Source organism: Phaethon aethereus, assembly GCF_964289735.1.
Source record: "Phaethon aethereus genome assembly, chromosome: Z".
NCBI classification, from domain to species: Eukaryota; Metazoa; Chordata; class Aves; order Phaethontiformes; family Phaethontidae; genus Phaethon; species Phaethon aethereus.
Genome location: NC_138577.1, coordinates 66,695,565 through 66,716,683, shown reverse-complemented (window position 1 = coordinate 66,716,683; position 21,119 = coordinate 66,695,565). Strand labels below are relative to the sequence as shown.

The following is a 21,119-nucleotide window of genomic DNA, read 5'->3' as shown; positions in this document are numbered from 1 at the left end:
CCGCAATTACGAGGGCAACTAGTCCCGATCTGGCGAGGCCACTCGCTCACTCGCTCGCTCACAGTGCCGCGGTGGTTTCTGGCAACGGGAGAGTGGCCGGCGGAAAGCGGGGGCAAAGTGGCGGCGGGATGACGGCGTGCGCGGGAGGGGAGCGGGGAGCCTTCGCCGCCATCTCCCCCCCCACCCCGCCCAGGCGCGGGGCTCAGCGGGGCCACTGCGGCTCCCGAAGGGTCCCGGCTGAGGCGCGAGGCGGGAGGCGGGGCTCCCGCGCGCCCGGCCAGGCTGCTCCGGCCGCGGCGCCCCGGCCCCCTGCGCGCCCGCCCCCGCGGGGCCGCGCCTGGCGGAAAGTGGATGCAGGGCCGGGGCTGCGCGGCGGGGTTCCCCGCCCCGGCATTGTGCTGGCGTTCGCACTTGGCAGGGGCGGCGGGACTGGGAATGCCGGGCGCCTGAGGCAGCCTCGCCGCCTCCTCCTCCTCCTCGGGAGCTGGGCGCATGATGGCGGCAGCCGCCGTCGCGGAGGTGAGCAGCGCCGGGAGTAGCAGCAGCGATACCTCCAGCACGGGCGAGGAGGAGAGGATGAAGCGCCTCTTCCAGACCTGCGACGGCGATGGGGATGGCTTCATCAGCAGGTAGCCACAGCGGGAGGAGGCGCTTTGCGCCGCTGGTACGGAGCCGTCCCGTCCTTCCCCCCGTCCCCGGCCGCCCGTGAAGCGGCGTCTCAACTTCTCGGGGAGTTCTCGTAGTTTGCAGAGCGCAGCTCCCGCGCCGCCAGGCCGGACCCTCCGCGCCGCCGGTGGGGTCCTGCCCCGCGGCTCCTGCCGCTGGCAGCGCGGGGCGCGGACCGCCGAGCCGCCCGCCTGTCGGCCCGCGATGGCGGGGCGCGGTCCGCACCTCACCGAGCGCAGCGGCCGGCCGGCAGCCCGCCCGCCCGGGGCGCGGCGTCTGGGGCGGCCGGGGGCTGCCGGAGTGAGGGGTGTGAGAGCAGGGCTGCGGCTGCGCCTCTCACGGAGAGCTCGCAGAGTCGGCGGGGAGATGCCCCCGGCAGAACCTGCACGTCCACCAGGTCTGGACGGGCATGTCTTCTCACCTGGGTGTTTTTTATCACCTCACGCACTAGGCAGGTGATCTTTGCAAGTAAGCAAACAAAGCTGCTCACACGTCATCTCGGAGAAAATCCGTACCGATCTCCCAGATCATCTTGTTTTATTTTTTAGTACGTTCTCATCAACATACTTGTTACTCAGTCTCATTTAAATTCCTCTACTCGTCCCCAGTTAGTTTTGGGGTTGTGACCCAGGCGGGTAGACTTTAAGGGGGAAGTGGCGAGCTGGTGCGTTTGCAGGAGGTAGTTGGAAATAAGCTGTAAGGAAATGTGCATGTACCTGGAAGTACCGGCGGAGTGTTTTGGTCAGGACTGGGTGTTGTTGGAAGGATATTTCTGGAGTTAGTCCTCTGCTCTCACATCATAATTTAAAAAATACTGAACTTCTAAAGGCGAGATTTGTCAGAGATGGTGGGAACTTGCATTTTCAAAATGAAACCTATGCTAGTTGCAGTTAGTAGAAGCGCCTCTAGAGACCTGAGTCAGAGTGAGGGAATTTCTAAGTCTGTCATCTAACCTGAAACCTCAGAATATGACCCTGCAAAAAGGCTAAGAAAACTTAAGTCCCCACTGTCATCTCTTTGGAGCCAGAAAGCTGTTGAAATCTCTAACAGCTGGCAGTGACTTTAAAAATAAAATTTAAGGGCCGTGATACTTCTTATCTAAACAGCTCCCCAAACACTTTTTTTCCCCCAGTCTAATGATTATTTTGACAGTTGTGGTTGTGAAATGTAAACTTTGAAAATGTATGCTTTCCAACCAGTGTGTTAAGATTGCTTCTCTTTCCATTTGTTTACTGTCTTCATGGAAATTATTCTGATGTCTGAAAACTTAGGAAGTTCACTTAAAGCGTACACTGCCTCCTCAGAGCACACTTACTGATCTGTACTGTGATGCTTTTCTGCAATTTAAACTCAATAGACTTCTGTATATTTATAATTTAAAGACCTTACTGAAGGAACGTTAATGTTTTAGTGCTTCATATGGACAGCTGGAAGATGCTATCATGACACAAGCTACTTATTTCCAATCGACTTTTCTACATTGCCTGTTTTGTTCCAAATTTGTATTCCATCGATTTCAAAATGACTGTTTCTGAATGTTGCTTGAACTACACTGTTGAAAGCTTTGAAAACTCCAGGACATGTCTGAGGAGGGACATTTGATTTCCGGTTGCTAATAGGTTGCTAATACCTTGCTTCAGAAGGGAGTTGTGCCTTCAAGGCAGAACTGTTATGGCCTTGATCAGAGAACATAGTGTTACAAATTACCGTCTCACTTCACTCCTAATTTTGAGAAAGTAGTAAAGGTTTAAAAATGTTTAAAAAATGATCTTTGATATGAGACGGGTCATTTACTTTTCTTGACTTCATTGGCTAGCTTGCATAATCACTCTTAGAAATGGAATGTGTTCCTTGCTTTGTGTAGTGTCTCCATTTCCCTCGTTTATGGCAATGGCTTATGCAGGAGCAGACTTGCCCAGTGGTTTTTGGATATATTTGTAGTATACACCACCATAGCCTTAACAGACAGCTCTTCTGATTCATGAACACAAAATGTCCGTGTTAGAACAAGTATAGCAACTGGGGTTCTGTTTGTTGTTTATAGTTCCAGTGCTTAGATAGTTGCATCTTTTTTAACGTAATGAATTAAAATAAAGACAAAAAGTAACATCTGCTTTTACACGAAACTTAATCATGCCATTCTGTGCATACTGTTTGTCTTGCTTCTGCGTTTTCTTTTTTTCATATGGGCTAGTTCCTTGCTTTTTCTGTTCCCTTTTGCCCTGCTTCCTTGGACTTGCCTTTGCTGAATCCTTGAGGGCAACAGTTTCTTTGTTGCCTTCCTTGTAGCCCCAGTTGAGATAGTAGGCTGACTTCTGCGTGTTACTGCGCCTTTTACAGCAGGTTAAAGATTGCAATAAATGCCTGGGCATCTGTATAAAAAACTGAAAACAGAGAAGCCAGCACTGTAAAGTCAGCTGCTTCCTTGTGGACTAGAACTGATCTACACAATCTATCTTTTACTAGTTTGAGCCTCTTTTTCAGAACTTACTGTCAATGCAGTGGGGTTGAAATTTGCAGTTTTGCAGCTGTTAATCAGCATAAGTTGTCATATCTTTCAAAATGACTCTCTCTTCTCTTCTGCTTGCAGGGCTGAAGCTTGGTCAGTCATTTGTTTGTGTAACACATGCAAGAGTTTGTGTATAAGATTTCTTTCTTTCCAACTCCAGTGCTGTTACCAAAAAGAAGACCTTTATTCTTGCAGCAAAGGCAGGCATTTTGTATGCATGTTTATTTGGTTCACATTGCATGGGGAAAAGAGCTATTTGTATTCCTAATGAAGTAACATGGTGTCTCAGCTGTGGAAGTGCTTTGCTGTATATCAGACTGCAAACCTCTTCAAATAACAGCAGGGGAGGAAAGGCACAGATGGAGAGGAGGAGCATGACCTGAGGTACTGATTAATTTTCAGGCTCTCACCTGAGATACTGATTAATTTTCAGGCTATAAATAGTTAGGACAATATCAAAATGATAAGGCACAATGGTGTACCATTATTGTTTATAACCAAGAAGAATCTGAATGATGGGGTATGAAATGTTAAGCCTGTCTGAGCATTGCATTTGACATGGGCATGTTGAAATTTTGCAACATCTAGCTAGATAAAAGTACCAAGAAAACACAAGAGTTTTAACTTTTTGGTTTGTGCTGAAATGGCTTTTGCTTCTTTTGGGATTAATATTAGTTACTTATTTATTTTAACATTTTGCAAGTGCTTGGCATTCTTCTGATAATTCAACAATGAGAGGTAACTTTACAAAAAAAATCCCCCAAAAAACCCAAACTGCAAAGCAGTCCAGAATTCAAGGCTGGATTCTGAACACTTCAGATCAGCTGGCTCAGCCTTCCTGGGAGCAAAAGGCAGCTTTGGACACTGTTTAACAACAGAACTTTGTTTTTGCAGCTGTAGTTGGATTGTGTTGTTATTAACAAAAAAGCTGTTAACTGAAAAAACACTAAATGCATTAATTTCTCTTGGTTTTTATTCTGTTTGCCTTGAAAAGCTTCAGAATCTGATGTTACAGTTAAAAATACATTCAGCTTTGGAGGGTTAGTGCACTGGAGACCCAGGACGCCTGGGTTTTTTTTGGTTGGTGGTTTTTTTTTTTTAACATCAGTATATGTGGCCTGGTTGATGTTAGTGAGGGAAGTGAGAGCATGCTGGGTTTTTACAGGTGGCAGGCTAGATAAATGTCTTCTTTAGAAACTTAATTGCCTTGTAGCTTTATTATATGTGGATTGTACAGAAGTTCCATTTAGCACATAATGAATTTCTTCTTTAATGCAGAAGTGACTAAATGTGTTTCCAGATTATTCTGTTCTTCTAACACAACGAGGTCTGAATACGTAGCTTTGAATCTGCAGGGAATACTTTTGCTTAAAAAACGAAGCTATGAGCTATGGAGATAATGGGTGAAGAAAAAAATGATTTCATTATTAGGTTACAAACATGCTGGCTTTCTGATTTTAACTTTTAAGCATGGATAAGTAATTTCTAGGGTTATGAAGTAGAAAGGTAAAGCTAGTGTTCAATTCAGAGGGAGAATTGTCATAATAATAATTGAAGTTCATAATAATGAAGTTCTGTTTGCAGACTTTGTTTGAAAATATTTGCTGTATGTGTACACAGATTTTTTTTACACTGGGGTCAATGACTTACAGAAAATTTCAGGTAAGAGTAGAGTAAGATGTTTAAAAACCCATAAACCTACTGATTTTGTATTAAGCTTATAGAGCCTGCTAAAAGGACATGCTAAAAGACTGCCCTTCACAGAAGCAGTTAGAAGGGACTTGTTGGATTTCATGTGTTACCTATGTGGTTTTAGTGGTACATAGCTTTGAGAACTCAAAACTTTCGGACAGACAAGTTGGTAACTTCCCCCTTTTAATGGGCTGCAGTAGTAGGGCGTTACCAGTTTTCTTGCTGAGGATACTTTGCCCCTCACCAGTGTTTCTGCATCTAGTGGCCACGTGGTATGTGAAAAGAAAAAGTCTTCTCAGGAAGACAGAGTATGTATCTATTCATTGTGTTTTTAAGAGAAGAGATTTATGCTTTTATGCTCTCTGTTACTCTCCACCACAGACATTAAACTTCTTTTTTTTAGGTGCTTGCTTTTGCTAATGTGTTTGAACTTCTGTGCTTAACATTTAAAGAGATACTGTTGAAGCACAAAAGGACCGATTAAATAAAGGAACAATCAATGTGGGTTGTCTGTGATCAGCCAAGTTACTGCCTTGGCTGTTGTGCTGCTGTTATTTGGAGTAAATAAGATTCAAAATGCATATACTGTGTCATAGCAGGTTAGTAATTCAAGGTGACATGCAGTTACGATTTTTGGTGTATAATTAAATAAGCTGGGTTTTTGTAGCCGTGGAAGAAGCTGTGAAGGTATTTACAGCGATAATCCAGGTTGCAAACTAGTGTTCATGTAAATTCGTTTATTAACTTGGTTGAACTAGATCCATTTAGAACAATGTTGATTTAAAAAAAACCACGTTTTCTTTTCTTGCAATTTTCTGTAAGTAAAATAAGTATTGTTGAGAAATGTAAGAGCCCAAACTGACTGCCTTGGAATCTTCTTAAATAAGTGGGTAGAGAATGGCTTTATAACTGGAGAATTGTGGAATAAAAATAATCCTTTATGCAAGGTCAGGTAGGACAGGGCTCTGAGCCACCTGATCTAGTTGAAGATATCCATTCTCTTTGCAGGGGGGTTGGACTAGGTGACCTTTAAAGGTCCCTTCCAACCCAAAGATTCTATGAATCCTTTAGTTATTTAAAACATGTGGTCCTTACGTAAAATGTGACATGTTTTACTCTTTATTGCTAGAATGTGGGCCAAACTTTTAACTGATTGTAATATAGTAGCACAGAATTTGTCCTGTTGAGTTTGACTTGATGGGTCTTCCGGAGGGAACGTACATGAACCAGAACTATGAAATTATAAAACTGTCCATGATTTTTGTGTTTAAGAAGTAGTATAAAAGTTACTTTTTCCCCTAAACCAATCTTTTTGCACTTCCTTTTTTTACTCTCCCCTTTAAATAAATAAGTAATTACCCTTTAAATAAATAAGTAATTATTGCAAAGTGTTTGGAGTGAATATATATGTTTCCCAAGATGCTAATCTGACTTTTCTCTTTGCAGCTCTTTCAGAGGGGTACAGTCTACTTTAGGCTATAGCTGCATATGAAACCACAAATCAGGTTCATACAAAGCATGCCAGAGATCTTGTCCAAGCATCGTATGTTTTAAAATTCATATATAAGTTGGAGGTAGTGATCTGAATGTCATAGAAGATGAGTAAATGATGAGCTCAGAACTGCACTGCACAGTGCTGAGGGTGGAGAAAAAAAACCACGAAGAAGCAGCTACTGGTGAGGGGTAAATTGTGATGAACTTGTGAAAGGTCCTGTAGATAAAACAGGTAAATGAAGCAAGAGTGTAGTATTTAACATGGATATTTAGTGAGAACTAAATGGGTAGATACTGAACTCCAAATTCATCAATAGGGTAACTGTTAGATTTTTCCTAGAGTTAAAGGCGACGGAGGTTTGGCCTTGTGTTGTTGCTAGCCTATCTGTTCTGCTACTCTTCTGTGCAAGGAGGCACGCTGTGTTAATGTTGAGGGGAAACATTCATTGTTCCCACAGGAGCTGACTGTAGTATGTTACGGTCTTCAACCATCCAAAGTATATACCTGCTGCATGGTCATGAGGTTCTTGGACTCCTCCTTTCTTCTGTGTATTTCTGTGTTTAGCAGTTAATAATTTCCCAGTGTTGTGGGAGTTGTCAAGCAGAGTGCAAACAACTCCGTTGACAAGAGAAAAAGGCCTTTTTCTCAAAGGCTGTGCTTACCAAAGCAGTTTTGACAGTGGTAGCCACAAGAAAATACGTAGGAAAAAAACCATTAGCAAGCTTTTCTTGTCATTATATTTTCTTCAACGTCTGGCTCTGGTCTGCTGTGATTAAGTTGTTTTCCTGTCATAGACAGTGTCAGGACAACTGAGCGAACAGTGAGCAGAGGCACTTGTGTGGATGTAATATTGTGGACTTAGAGTGTAATGCTAAAATGATGCCTCTTCTGAAATAAGTCCAATATGGAGATTTTGCAAAAAGACCTGAGCAAGGAGCTTTTCTATCATCTGGTTCATGTACACACTACTAACCTTCTGGAGACTGTTCTAACTTGGTAATTGCCTCCTAAATTATACTAAACTCTGTAAATGTACAAGCATATACAGGCAGGTTTGTCAAGATTTTATCAGCCTCTTTTGCTGTTGAGGGCATAAAGTTTTACATATGGTACATGCAGTTCTGGAGCCCTGTGGTGGTAAAACATGGGTTTTACCCTAACATGATCATTTTTGAGCCCATGGAAATACATTCAGTCATGATCTCTGAAAACGTAATTTGGGCATGAGTTAATATTCTGCATGTAGATGCTTTCTAGTCCCTGCAGGCTATTCTGTGTCGGTTGGAAGGAGCATCAGGAACCAAATGTCTAAGTAGAAGCTGTTGTGAGCGCGCAGATTTCAGCAGATTAGGGAATGATAAAACCATATAGCCTACAAGCAAGAGGTTTGAAAAAGATCAACTCTGTAACAGAAGAGGTGGAAATAAAAAACTGCCTTTGAGGACTGTTGAGAGAAGTAATATTATTCTGCTAGTTTTGCAGGTATTGGGTTTCAAGTCTCAAAAGCAGTTTGGTCCTAGTATTGTATGGTCCTAAGCCTGGCCTCGATCGTGCTGTCTAACAAGGGAGCATCATTTAGAAGCAGTCTTCAAAATGTCACCAAGATAGGGACAAGGCTTTGCTTAGTCCTTGCATTCAGTCTGGCTCTTCATATTGCTGGCCTGTTCTTACCATGGAGTTGGAAAAGTTGTTAGACCCTAGTACAAGATTTTATTCTCACTTCAGATCTGTACTCTGCTCTGTGCTTTCTTTAACTACCTGAAAGCTTCATGCAACTCAGTTTTAGAAACTCCAGCAAAACAATGCCTGAACATTGATAAAATGGACTTTGTCCTTTACGCTAGTTTTTGAGTGTGTCTTGAAAATAGTTTCACCTCCCAGGTTCTGTTCTTAGACTTAATTTTATTTTCCTCCATCTCCATTAGGAGACTGTAACGAGGTCTGTGATCCATGTAACTGAAGGGCTGCTTTTATACTGATACAGCACAATACTTACTGAATGACAAATAAGGCGGTGAGTGGAAGCACTGTGCTGTTTTTACATGATTGTAGCCTGTTTTCTCTGTTTCTCTTGGGACTTGCCTTAGTCAAAGGTTCCACAGTTGTATAGAATTTTGTGGGGTTTTAGTCTAACTTTGTCTTCCTCTCAGACCGTCATAAACGAAAAAGGAATAAGTTATGGGGAAGACAGATGGACAGATAAAGATGAAAAACCAGAGAGACACCCTGCATTCATAGGATGAAGAAAAAAGTATCCCTTTGTTAAATATTATGTCTAGAAAACATACCAAGGATCAACATTCATGAAAGGCTTATGTATTTCAAAGTCTGTATTTGTTACAATTAATAAACAGTCAGAGGAATACATTAAAACTTGAGTTTTCGGAACCTTTAATATTTTTTTTTTAGTTAGCTGTTCAGTTCTTATGTAAACATCAGACAGGTGAGAGGGTATAATACAACATTTTACCTGGAGCTATTAGTGTTTTAAAGGTAGTAAACTTAGTTGGTGTGTTTTGTACAAGTTACTGCATTTTTCTTTCCTCATTGGCATTAGTAATCTAAGTGACTTCAGTATATATCACAGGCTTGTTGTTACATGGTGTTACTGTATTCTTTGGCTTGGGAGTGTGGTGTCCAGGTAGATTGTAATGTGGTAAAACTGAGCAAACAGTGAGTTACCTGAGAATACAGTTGTCAAACTTCTTGATCCCTTTTAAGTACTTTTAAGTACTGAAGTTGTTTCTTCTCTTTATTAATTTTTATGTAATTTTATTAATTTTTAATGAGATTGTTGTTAATGCCCTGTTATTTGGTTTATTACTGTAAGAGAACTGAACCTCTCTTTAAAGTCAGTAATTTCCCTTTTGTGACCCTAGAAGGGGAAAAAAAAGTAGTTGTTAAACTGGGATTTTTTGCCTTGTGTTTTCTTGAGTTTATTGGTGGTAATTCTGAAAGATTATAACTTCACTAATAAGCTCCATTACCCTTCTCCCAAGGGTGAGCAGGGGACCTCACAAGACGCTTTGGTATCTGGCATTTCTAGCAAATTGTTAGCCCTAGGTTTATAACATAGAAAGCACTGGCGGCTGTTCTAGCAGTATGACTGGGACTACAGTAAATATTTGAAGTTGTCTAATTCATTCATGTGTGATTGCATCTTCTTCTGCTTGTGACAGACAAGGCAGTTAGAATTATCTTTAACCATTGCTGGTTAGCTCATGTTTCTAAGGAGCAATTTCCTAGATGTTTTCAGAATTCATTTGCCAAAACCTATAGTTTGAAATTAATGCATGGGTTGACTGTTTTGGGAGACACTTGGATGAAAGAAAACTTCCTCCCAGTGAGTGGTTAACTCCTTGTATTTCTTTGTCTCCCATTGTTTGTCCAGTTTGAGGATGCTATGTGCAAGTATTTTTCTGGCCATTGTGGATGGATTCTAAAACCATTTTAAAAAATATTTATTTGTCTTGGATTGCTGGGCTAGAGTAGTTAGTGTCTGAAATTGATTCAAGCCACAGGTCATGAGTGTTTTGATGGGGAGCAAGGAGCCTCACAAGGTGCTTGGGCACCTGGCCTTTCTTGCAAATACACAGCCCCAAGCTAGGTGCCTGCACCCCTATGAAATGAACTGGGAAGAGTAAGTGGAATTTTCATGTTCTTTTGAAGTTAACCAATGCTGCTGAATGAGTCGTTCCACTGTGTGCGGTCCTGAAGTTTCACTCCGTCTGCACTAGAATTTGTTCAGGCAAAGAACTGCCCTGGCTGAAAACTAGCTCAGTAAGAAATATTTCTTCCAGCACGGTCAGTTCATGGTTCTGGCTTATTATATGACTGTGTGACTTCTGGCACAAGACGGGAGTAGCTGTAATGGTTAATTATAGTCAGCACATTTAATGTCTCCTTTCTTCTCACAGTTTTTCTGCAGCAGTACTTTCTTATATTTAATAGAACAAAACAGTATTTATGTAGTATTAGCAGTTATTCAATGAAATCCCTTATGTAATTTTTAAAGGTAAGGTAGGTAACGCGGACCAGACTACCTCTGATGAAAACTATGCTCCTGGTAGTTCCTACCATGTGGTGTAGTCTGTAGGTTGAATTGATACTGTGTTTTAGCAAAATTTGAAACTAGTAAGCAGCATAAAGGAAACCATAGAATGGCAGAGATTCTATTGACAAGCTCTGCTTCTCTGTTGATAAACGGACCTTTGCCTGCAACAGCTCTGTCTCCAGAGATGACAGCCTCAACCAGAAATGGACACTCTGTTCTCACAGGTCAGGAGGTGCAGTTTGTATTAACAGTTTGACACAGATGTTCAGCGTACACCATTTAAGTTATTTCTAGTGAGTGGAATGTGCATTTGTTGTGCCATCCACAAAACGTCGGCATTATTCATGACTTGCCAAAAACATCAGCTTCGTTGCAAATGGCTCATTTACAACTTTTGCCTTGTGCTGACAATATCTTTGATACACAGAAAAAAGAGAATATTGTGACAGTAAAAAAGAAATGGAACTGTACATGAAAATTAACAATATGGGTGTTACTGCATATCATTTACATTCATTTAAAAAGTGGTTTATAAGTTTAGGTGAATACTGCTTGGTACTCTGGTACTAGGGCATAAAACCAAAGAATGCTCTTGAAACAAAATTCATTTTATTAAACTGTGTATTGACTACTCCAAATATACATGTAAGAAAGTAGTTGTTTACACATCAATTTATCAGTATTTCTATGTATGAATAGTAGTGATGAGAATGTATGCACTTCATTAAACTGAGATTAGAACTGAGGGCTTTCTTCCCTAACAGCAGCTGCCAGGCAGATTTGGTGTTGCAGTAGGTTTGTCGTTCTTCATTCTTTGCCCTTTCTTTGGGTTGTGCAGGTAACAGTAGGTGGAAAATTCCAGCAGTTCTGAAGTTGTCGTAATTATTGTTTCAGAAGCTGTAACTTCAGTCTTCCTTTACCTCTTCCTTTAAAAGATAACATGGAAATGCTGAATGAATCTATTGGCATGATCTGCACCTGAGATAGTAATAGCTTCTGTTTTGTTAAACCATCAAAATTAGTAATAATTGAGGGAATTGGAGAATCAAAAAATACCTATTAAAGTATTTATATGTGAAATTGTCTGTGGAAACTGGTAACTGTTGAGATTGTGATAAAGGTAATGAAATCTTATGTTTTTCAGTGTAAATTGATCAGAGGAACAGAAATTTCTTTTTTATGGCCATTGCTAGTTCTGGAAACTAGTTCTTCAGAAAAGCATGCTAAGTAAGAGCTAATGTGGATGATTGCCTCCTTTCCTAGTCTACTAGACTGCTATATCTGCTAGTGAACTTTCCTGAATTGTTTTTCTGTTTTGTAAAGTCAAAACATCTATCAGGCCTTCGGTGGGATGCAAAACTACATACATTTTCCCTCCAGCAGCACATGTAGGTGAGGACATTTTCTTAATCATGATTTACAGATGGAGCAGTGGACATAGTCTTCTAGTCTGGTAATCTTCCAAAGTGATCTCTTTGGGTGCTTACCTCAAGATGCTTTGTTTGCCAAAGATCATGGTGTGATATGGAGGGCTTTCATAATACACATTCTCTGTTGCTTATGTATTCTGGGTGTATCAGATGGCTATGAAATCGTAGTCAGTTACTCTTGCTGGTACAGATTGAGAAAAAAGCTTTTTGTACAGCCTGCTTCATGTGATGCTTAGGGCATGTTACCTAGCCATTTCTTTCACCATCTAAAATTCTAATAGAGGTTATCCTCTGCTCTGAGCAAAAGATGTCACTCTGTGAGCCTTCTGGAAGTTCTGACTGGAGATTGAGCTCAGTGAAAACCTGTCTGTACTTTGTTCTGCAGTTGTTGCTGGCTGTTTTTTCAACTTTACTCCCAAAATTTTATGTGAAGTATTGATCCATGTTGTCTTTGTGTGATGCTATAGTTTATCAGCTGTACATTTGTACTTATTTCAAGTTGTAAGAAGGAGATGATGGACTTTTAGCTGAAGGTTTTTTTTCATTGGTGGCCAATAAAACAAGTGAGCTGAAGGAACAGCTTTTTTTATAGAATTTGTTGATGGATGACTTTGTGTGAAGTTTGAGTATTGGTCAAGGTGATGGAATTGCTCTGTCAGTTGAAGGTCTCCACATGTAAGAGAGTTGCTCTAGGTCCTGTGTCACAAAGGTGAAAATGTGATTGCCTGTCCTGGTAGGACAATGAGTTGTGGAAAGTGAAGAAAATCAGCAGGCTGTCTAATGATACAGGTAAAACGGAGGCAAGTTTGCCTCTAGAGGGAATTATGCTGTTACTGGCCTAGTGCTGGCTTGTCTTCCTCTCTAGTGAACTAGTGTGTGAAGCTAAGTAAACAAAAACTGTTCCCTTTATTAGGATCAGTTTTGTGCTGGTTTAACTGCCTACTGAGTCAGCCCTAGTGGAGGAAAATGTGGGGAGACAGGTGGCAGAGTGGGATCGTTGCTTTTGACCTAATGTATCCCAGATTCATGCTTGTTTGTATGGACAAGTAGAAAACAGAGCAAAGGAAGCTGGAGACAGAATCTCTTGGGAAGCCAGAATGATGGGCAGGAAAGAGGATGAGAAGGATAGAATTTCGGAGTGGAAAGCTATTTCTCATCTCGAGGAAAGCTGATTGGCAGGGCAGGAAAGATTGGTGATTTGCAGGAAATCTTTGCTTGACAGAAAGAAGTGAGGTACTTCTTGGAGGATTTTATTTGGCCTAGGTCTAAATCAAAGACTGGTGAAGAAATAGAGGCACAAAGTGTATTTTTGTTTTAGTTGCATCCCACTTTTATGCACTGTCTCGACTAAACAGCAGCTTTAGAATTCTGCATGCAACACACGTCTTAGGAATTTAGACTGTTGCCTTTGCTAGATCGAATCCCACATGGTGAAATTCCTGGGGGAGGGTGTGCTTAAGGTATGTGGAAGTCTTGGTCTTACTTGCTTGTCTTCAAGCTTTAGGAAGGTGTTGACACCAGCTAAAACCTGCCGAGGCCATGTAGTTGAAGCCCAGACCTAGAAGTCTGGAGAATGCTCAGCTGGAGAGCGGGACTTCTGTTAGCATGTTCTGTGATATGGCAGCTTTTGTTCGGACAGGATTTCTCTTTATGTCTTTTGTAAGGGCCCACAGCTTCTTAATGAGAAAGCAAAATCACAGGTTTTTTAGGAAAGTACTCTTTTAGTATGAGAAGCAAGTGAGTTTTTTGAAGAAAAAAACAATTCTGAGATCATTGCCAGGATTGTTTGCCTGCGGTTGCTCATAGAAAGGTCAAAGCTAGGGAACTGGTGTAATTCCATGATTTAAGCAAGTCAGGGACTTGACTTGATGTGAGAGTCAGAGCAGACGGGGCACTGTGTGAGGCTCAGAAATACAGCAGTCGGGTAAGTGTCCGGCAGTGGGTGCTCTGGAGATCGGTGGCTACACCAGGGAACTAAATTAAACACACTTCTATCAAGGAGAAAAGTGATCTAACTCCAGTCATTCCTGTATGTATTTTGTATCGGCAACTTCTTGCTTAATTTCCTGGGGTTACTATGGAGTGCTCTGTTAGGTAGGCATTTCCAGGTTAGACCTTTTAAAATTAACGTTTCAAATACTTCACTGTTTATCTACAGTATTGGTCTAGAAGTAACTGACAACACAACTGCATGCAAGGGTTTTCTTACACTGCTTGTTTATTTACTCTACTTGCCTCTAGGGAACTTGGATGCATCTTTAATTTTGAGTTTTCTTCTTCAAAGGTATTTGTGCACCTAGACTGCAAGTTGCATAACCAAAGATTAAATGTTTCCTGGCAAAATAACCATATCTTTTTAGTAGCTGAAAATTTAAATAGTTTTAATATATAGTTGCTCTTGGTGTTGTATAGTGGCTGTAGAACCATCCTTACCAGACTTCCATTGTAAATTTGGTAGAACGTAAGATGGGAAAAGAACAGGAAGATTACTCCACTGGTTCTGTTCAGTCTCAGAGCCAACCCCTTGCAGGTACTGTGCGGCGTGCATATATGCTTACCTAGGTAGTCCCTCATGCTTACCAAAGTGATAATCGGAACAAAGTCAAGTACAGCAGGGAGTATGGCTCTCCTAGGAAAGAAAAAGACTATATTACTCACCCTGTTTTGGTGAAGTTTCACTCATTCTAAGTTTGGTCTTCCATTTATAAAAAACCCCGACAAACCAAGAATCAACCAAACAAAAAACCTAAATAAAAAAATAACAAACCCCAAACGCTTTTATGTTGTAATTTTTACAGTACACATGTGAATGCTTAATTTATATGTTTAACTACCCAATATTATTATAGCATGCAGTATGTATGACAGTATTTTTGTATTTAATTTCTCTTGGGGGAGAAAATCTCAATGTTCCAAATTTATATCAAGTTACAAGTTAGGCTCATTTTTTAATTGTTAGAGAAATCCTGTGTTTTTAAACTGTGTTAGTAGGAATTAAGAAGATGGAATGTGTGGAAACAGTTCTTGCAGGATTGGTGTGGTAGGTGAGTGCTAAATAATTAGAACAGATTGTGACAGAATAACCTGTTGTTTTCCTGTTAAAAGAACAGTTTCTTGTGATGACAAAAGTTCAGCTTTACAGCTTCCTTTAGCTTGCTTTCTGGCTGTTTTCAAAATGTAGGTATCATTGACCTGATCGCTAACATGTCCTTAAAACCTGTTATGTGGTTTGGTGGGTTTTTTTGTATGGTTTTCCAATGAAAGTAAAATTAATTCAAGGTTAAATTAATGGATTCTATTTAAGCAAATTATTTTTGTCTCCTGGTGTTGGGCTCCTTAATCTAAAAATATTCTAGATTATGTATTTTGGAGAAAGGTTTTAATGTTATGTAGCAAGCTTGCTGAATCCAAAATATCTTTCTGATTTGTGGAATGAAAAATGGTTTAGGGCCTGTATTCTTGCACTGATGTCAGTTAATAAATATTTTTACATGTTTGGATGTAATCTATTGAGGCGGTTAATAGAAAGTGATACCATGGAAAGTCAGGTTGATTTATTTTATGTCAACTATTACAGTTTTGTTTTTGTGATGGTTTATGTTTTGGTTTCTTTGTTGCCTGAAGAGCTAGACTTTAACCACAATTGAAGTAATAAAGCTGACTATCTAGATTCTGATTTCTAGTTGTGCACCCTGGGCAAAACCCAGGAGAGCTACTGAAGAGAAAATGGGGCACAAAAAAGTCCAATTAAGCCTTACCAAGACTAAAAACATTCTAGGTGTTTTAAAATAGTACAAACTATGGTATTCATAAACCTAACTAGTCCTCTTAACTCTTATCTACTCTAATACTGTCTTTTTTTGAAAGCTCTGTCTATTCTGTGTCTTCTAGGTTTTTTTTTTACCCGATGCTCCTCAGCTTAAGATGAGCAAGACTAATATGTCATTAAGACAGTGTTTAACAAAACAGTTCTGTACTAGGGTCCAGGTGTTCATATGTTACATGCTAGCTAGTACTTTCAGAGCAACTTTAAATGTCCAACCCTCTGGACTCTGAAAAATTCCTACCTTTGAATACAGGTGAGAGTTCATTTGACATATATTTAGGTGGGTTGAGTGGGTTCTCTAACATAGACTCATAGAATCAGTCTTTGGATTGGAAGGGACTTTTAAAGGTCATCTCGTCCAAGCCCCCTGCAGTGAGCAGGGACATCTTCAACTAGATCAGGTTGCTCAGAGCCCTGTCCAGCCTGACCTGGAATGTTTTTCCAGGGATGGGGCATCTACCACCTCTCTGGGCAACCTCTGTCAGTGTTTCACCATCCTCATTGTGAAACATTTCCTCCTTAGATATAGTCTAAATCTGCCTTCTTTTAGTTTAAAACCTTTATCTCTTGTTCTATGGCTGCAAACTGTGCTAAAAAGTCTGTCCTCATCTTTCTTATAAGACCCCTTTAAATACTGGAAGGCTGCAATACAGTTTCCTTGGAGCCTTCTTTTCTCCAGGCTGAACAACCCCAACTCTCTCAGCCTGTCCTCACAGGAGAGGTGTTCCATCCCTCGGATGATTTTTGTGTAATTTTGTGTCCTCTGGACCTGCTCCAACAGGTCCATGTCTTTCCTGTGCTGAGGGCTCCAGTGCTGGGTGCAGGGCTCCAGGTGGGGTCTCAGCAGAGACTTCCTGTTCCCAACTGTCTCTGTGTGTCCATCACCATAAAAATGGATCCAAATCTTGTAGTAGTTAGTAGAAAGATGCCAGTTAGCTCCCACAGAATAGAGAACATGTAGGTTTAAGAGCAGATGTACTGAAATTGTATACATCTCTCTGCCAAAGACAAGCTCTTGTCTGTATTGAACTTATGAGAGACTTATAGTCATCTTGATTTTAAAAGTTGAATCAAAATAGGTAGCAGGCTTATTTTATAAATAAAGTTATTTTAATTTAAAAAAAAGAGGATTCTTTGTTTTTGTTATTAAGCAGTAAAGCCAGACCTGGAGTAGAACCTGCAGTAGGCTGTCATAATCACTGATTGTGGAATTTTATGTTCCCAGGTATTTTATTTTTATTATATTTCAGAATGCTTTTGAGACAATTTTCTTTTAAAGTGACTAGAAGTCCTAATTAGTGGGGCTTCTCAACATGTAGATATTTACGTGGAGAAACTCCCACTGATCTACAGGGGAACATATGCAGAATTTAAAATGAAATGTTCTTCTTTACTTAAAAATCCTTTGAATATTGTAGATGGCAATTAGGAAAACTCTTGTTATTTCAGATCGCATGATGCACTCCAACTCAATGAAATCTATTTTCAGTAGTGCTTGTAGTCCTCAAGTAGTCTCCAATTTATTGCTTTTTGTAATTCATTACATCTTTTCTCATGCTTCTATAGGTTGCTTCAGGCAGTGTCCTTAAGCCGTGGATGCTACAAGTGATATTCACTTCCTGTTTGCTAACAGGAGAGAAAAATTAGCACCTTTTGACTGTCGGGAACCAGATACCGATTTGGAGATGTCCTTTGTGGGCTGTATTGAGATGGAGGCTTACAGCTGCCATGGACAGGGCTGTGTAAGGTGTGACACCAGTGCCACAGCTTCCTCCAACCCCACTGTGGCAAAGTGGCTCTTCTGAGGCCAGGGCAACATACCCCTGGCAGAATTGCTCTACGCTGCTTCTGCCGATGCTTATTAAGAATTAGCACTCTTCTGGGGAGTCCCTCACTCTGTGGTGCTATATCTGGTCGGTTGTAAGAGAACGCATGTAGACATCGCTTAATTGTACCTGTCATTCCCCTTGTGAAAATTCAAATGGTTTGTCATCCTTATTGTTCTTTGCAACACCCTTGTGATATTGGTTTGTATTGTTGTTGGGGAGCTGAGCCATGCTAAGATTATTTACTTATTTATTCATTGACCAGGTTCAAAGCTGAGAGCAAAACTCTGAGCAAAATTTTAACTGCAAGTATCAGTCACTTATATTTGGCCTATGTAATATAATTTAATTCTCTTAGAGTAAAGTTATTTCTTGTTGTAAGAGGAGTTTTTATTTTATTTATTTATATTTTTCTAAAATACATGGTCATAATGTAATTATTATTATTAAACTCCGGTTTTACTGTAAACATCTCTGCCAAGAAGTCTGTTGGGGCAGCTCTGGAATTCCTGCATGGAACAGACTTAAAAAGCTCCACCCAATGTACAGCTTCTTTCTGTAGAATAGGTGGACCTTGATTGTGGTAATAAATTGCTCTAGTGAAACTGTTCATGCGAGAACTTTGGATATTTTCACTGTATCATGTTTTCATAGAAACCTTCTGAATGATGTTCAGGTACTAATAATGAAATAATACTACTGCTAAATATGCTAATATACATAATAGTAATATTATTACACATTTCCTTTACCTTCCTCCTACAGAAAGGTTTTGTACAGCATAAAAGTAAGTGGCACTTAAAAGACGCCATGACATATTGGTACTATTTGTGGTATGAATCAGTGTGGTAGCAGTATGCATTCCAACTCATAAAGTATTTAAGAAGAGGGTGGCAGGAAAGAAATAGTGAAGTGTGAGTGGCAAAGTAGTGGTAATTTTTTTTAACTTTTGAAATCAGAGAGAATGGGGCACCAAGAAGATACTGGTAAATGTAGAGCAAGATGTTGCTTCAGATCTGACTGAATTGGGTTACCCACATTTTATCTAGAAAGTGATTAGTTGTCATTTGACAAATATGTATCTGTTATCCTTCAGTTGCTGGAGAGGTTGTTTCAAGATTTTGTTTCCTTCTCGCTCCCCATGCCTCTTCGTCTCTAAAGCGAGATGGGGGGAGTCTGAAGAAAAGGGGGCTGAGTCTTTCTGAGTAGCAGCAGAATGAGACAGGCCTGAGTCTCATCAACTTTGTCTCCTGCTGTTCATGAAAACTGTGAGTATCTGGGAAGGAGCAGAGATGTTTTCTCTGTATGCTCAGAAAGATTATTTGATCTGGGTTTGCATGTTGCAGAGTTGTGTTTGCCTAAGAACAGCAGTGAGTTTTTTTAGTGGTTTACATTTTGAAAAAAGACAGTATGACGATAGCTTCCAAAAATGCCTCCCTTTTCTGAGGGATTGATTTAGTGTCTGGTGAAGCAAATGACTTGAGGAATTTCACTGAGCTGCACATCCACCACTGTTGGACAGTATCAGTTGTTTGTCTAATAGTCCACTTACATTCATATCCAATTAACATCCAATACCTCCTCTTCTGTTGTTCCCTGAGTAAACTTGTTAATGGTTATTAACCTTTCTTCTTTAGCTGTCAGCTTCTGATACATGATTTTTAATTTTTTTTACCAACTGCTACTATTGAGAATTCTTTCAAAATACTTAATCTACCTCAGTTTTGAAAAACAAAAAAGGCAGAGTGGTGGGAAACAATCCCCTCAGAATATTTTCTCCTGAGACTAGTGTTATACCCCAAATTAAGCCTAAGGTATGTTCTTGAGGTTCTTGTCTTCACATAAAATAGAAAATAGCATTGGTCATAGTGTTGCTGATTTTTTTTTTTTCCCTGGATAGTGTGTTTAGGGTTGTTTGTATGCATCTCTTCTAAGAGTGTGTTGTATGAATTTGTAAATATATCATACCTTGTAAGTATATTCTATGTTGATTTCGTTGCAGCTATCTTGGCAACTTGCAGTTGGTGCAAGTATTTTTCATAGTACTGCCCTCTTCCCCCTTTTGTGAGTTTCGTTAAACAATTGGACCAAGCAAGCTTCTTGAGAGATTTTTGTAGTCAGAGTGTTTGGAGGCAGGCTTGAAGCCAGTTAATCAAAATGGTATTTCTCTTTTCTGCAGTTTTCTTTGTCCTTTATATGTTTTTCCTCTTTAGCTTACTGCTCTTCAGTGGCAAAAGAAATTTCCTTGGCCTTTCTTGAGTAAAATGGAAAGTTAAGTAGCCATTAATCTAGTCAGAGGATAATTGTTTCAATTTTGTATGTCATCTTTTCAGAAGATAGTGTGAAGATCACCAGCAGGATTCAGCTCTTTGTGTCCATCTCTGCTAGTAGAAGTGTTATTAATAGCATGAAAATAGAGCGTAACACTTAAAGAAGAGTGTTCCCTTCTTTTCCATAGTCTTTCTGTGTTGTAATTTCTTGCCAACCTCATAGTTCCTCTGTTGGATTAACAAAAACAATAGTTGGCCTACTGGTTTTAAACGTCTGTGCATTAATGCATTTCCAGATTACACAGCATTAGTATTCCTTTTCTTCTAAACTAAATTGTTGTTTTTTTCTTCTCTGTTCCCACTTCTCCAATCTTTCTTTCACTTCCATTCTTCCCCTGCCCCCATTTTCCCTCTAAAAATACCCTTAGGAATGACTTGCTGATGGTGTGCCGCCAACTGAATATGGAGGAGTCTGTCGTGGAGATCATGCACCAGCTGGGAGCAGATGAAAATGGAAAAGTTTCCTTCCAGGATTTTAGTCAGTGCCGCATGGAACTGGTACGAGAAATCAGGAAGGAGGAAGTGGAGCTTTCTGTGAAATCGGATGACTCTTGTAAAAAGAAAAAGTTAAGGGATAGGATAGCTTCCTGGCCAACTAGCAGCAATAACAGTTTAGGTAGGTATGACTTTTAAATGTCCTGTTGGTGTAATTTAACAAAAGATAAACTCTGGGTGTTTTGTTACCAATTCTACCGACATCAGGATTTCCCCTAAGGGGCTTTGTGAACATGCTTTGGCACAATTTCGTCATAGAAACGTTAGAGTGCTGTTGTAACTGGTGCAGTCTGATCATCAGTACATAGACTAGCATGCATGCAGAACATCCGCTACTAAAAACCCTAGTTGCACAAGACAACGATCTTTCTTGAAAGGACAAGAGCTGCAGAGCTCATCTGGTAACTGAAGATCCAGTGAGCTCTTTGTTGCCTATAAAGCCCAGACAGGTAGGTAGGCAGAAATGTTAAAGGTGAGAAGTAATGTTAGTCTTTTGTCTTTCAGATGCAGTATACTGTAGGAATGTGGATGTTTCTTGAATGCTTTAAAAATAATCCCACTTAGTTGGGAATCTGAGTGCTGGAAGTGCCTTGTGATTCAGAGAATACAAAAATTCTTCTTTCCTTTTGCCCTCTCTCCACCAGAGGGGGTAGGGGCGAGGGGGAGCAGGGAAGGATTTAAAAACCTTGCTATGCCATCTACAGGAACATGACATGTAGGAAGGGATTGTCGTGTCATTGAGTCCAGTCCTTGATAGCACTGTCAGCAGTCAGCGTGAGATCAGAAATGTTAACAC

The 21,119-nt window shown here is 40.4% G+C and overlaps 1 protein-coding gene across 1 annotated transcript in view; it reads left to right on the top strand.

Moving 5' to 3' along the window:
- Positions 1-492: 492 nt before the first annotated feature.
- Positions 493-21,119, top strand: part of MCC (MCC regulator of WNT signaling pathway) — a gene marked incomplete at both ends in the record, with an annotated part of 207,246 nt that continues 186,619 nt past the window's right edge. Inside the window, 2 exons of the mRNA XM_082012897.1 lie at positions 493-629; positions 20,197-20,444. Of these exons, the coding sequence (XP_081869023.1) occupies positions 493-629; positions 20,197-20,444 (385 nt within the window). The remainder of the gene's footprint in view (positions 630-20,196; positions 20,445-21,119) is intronic.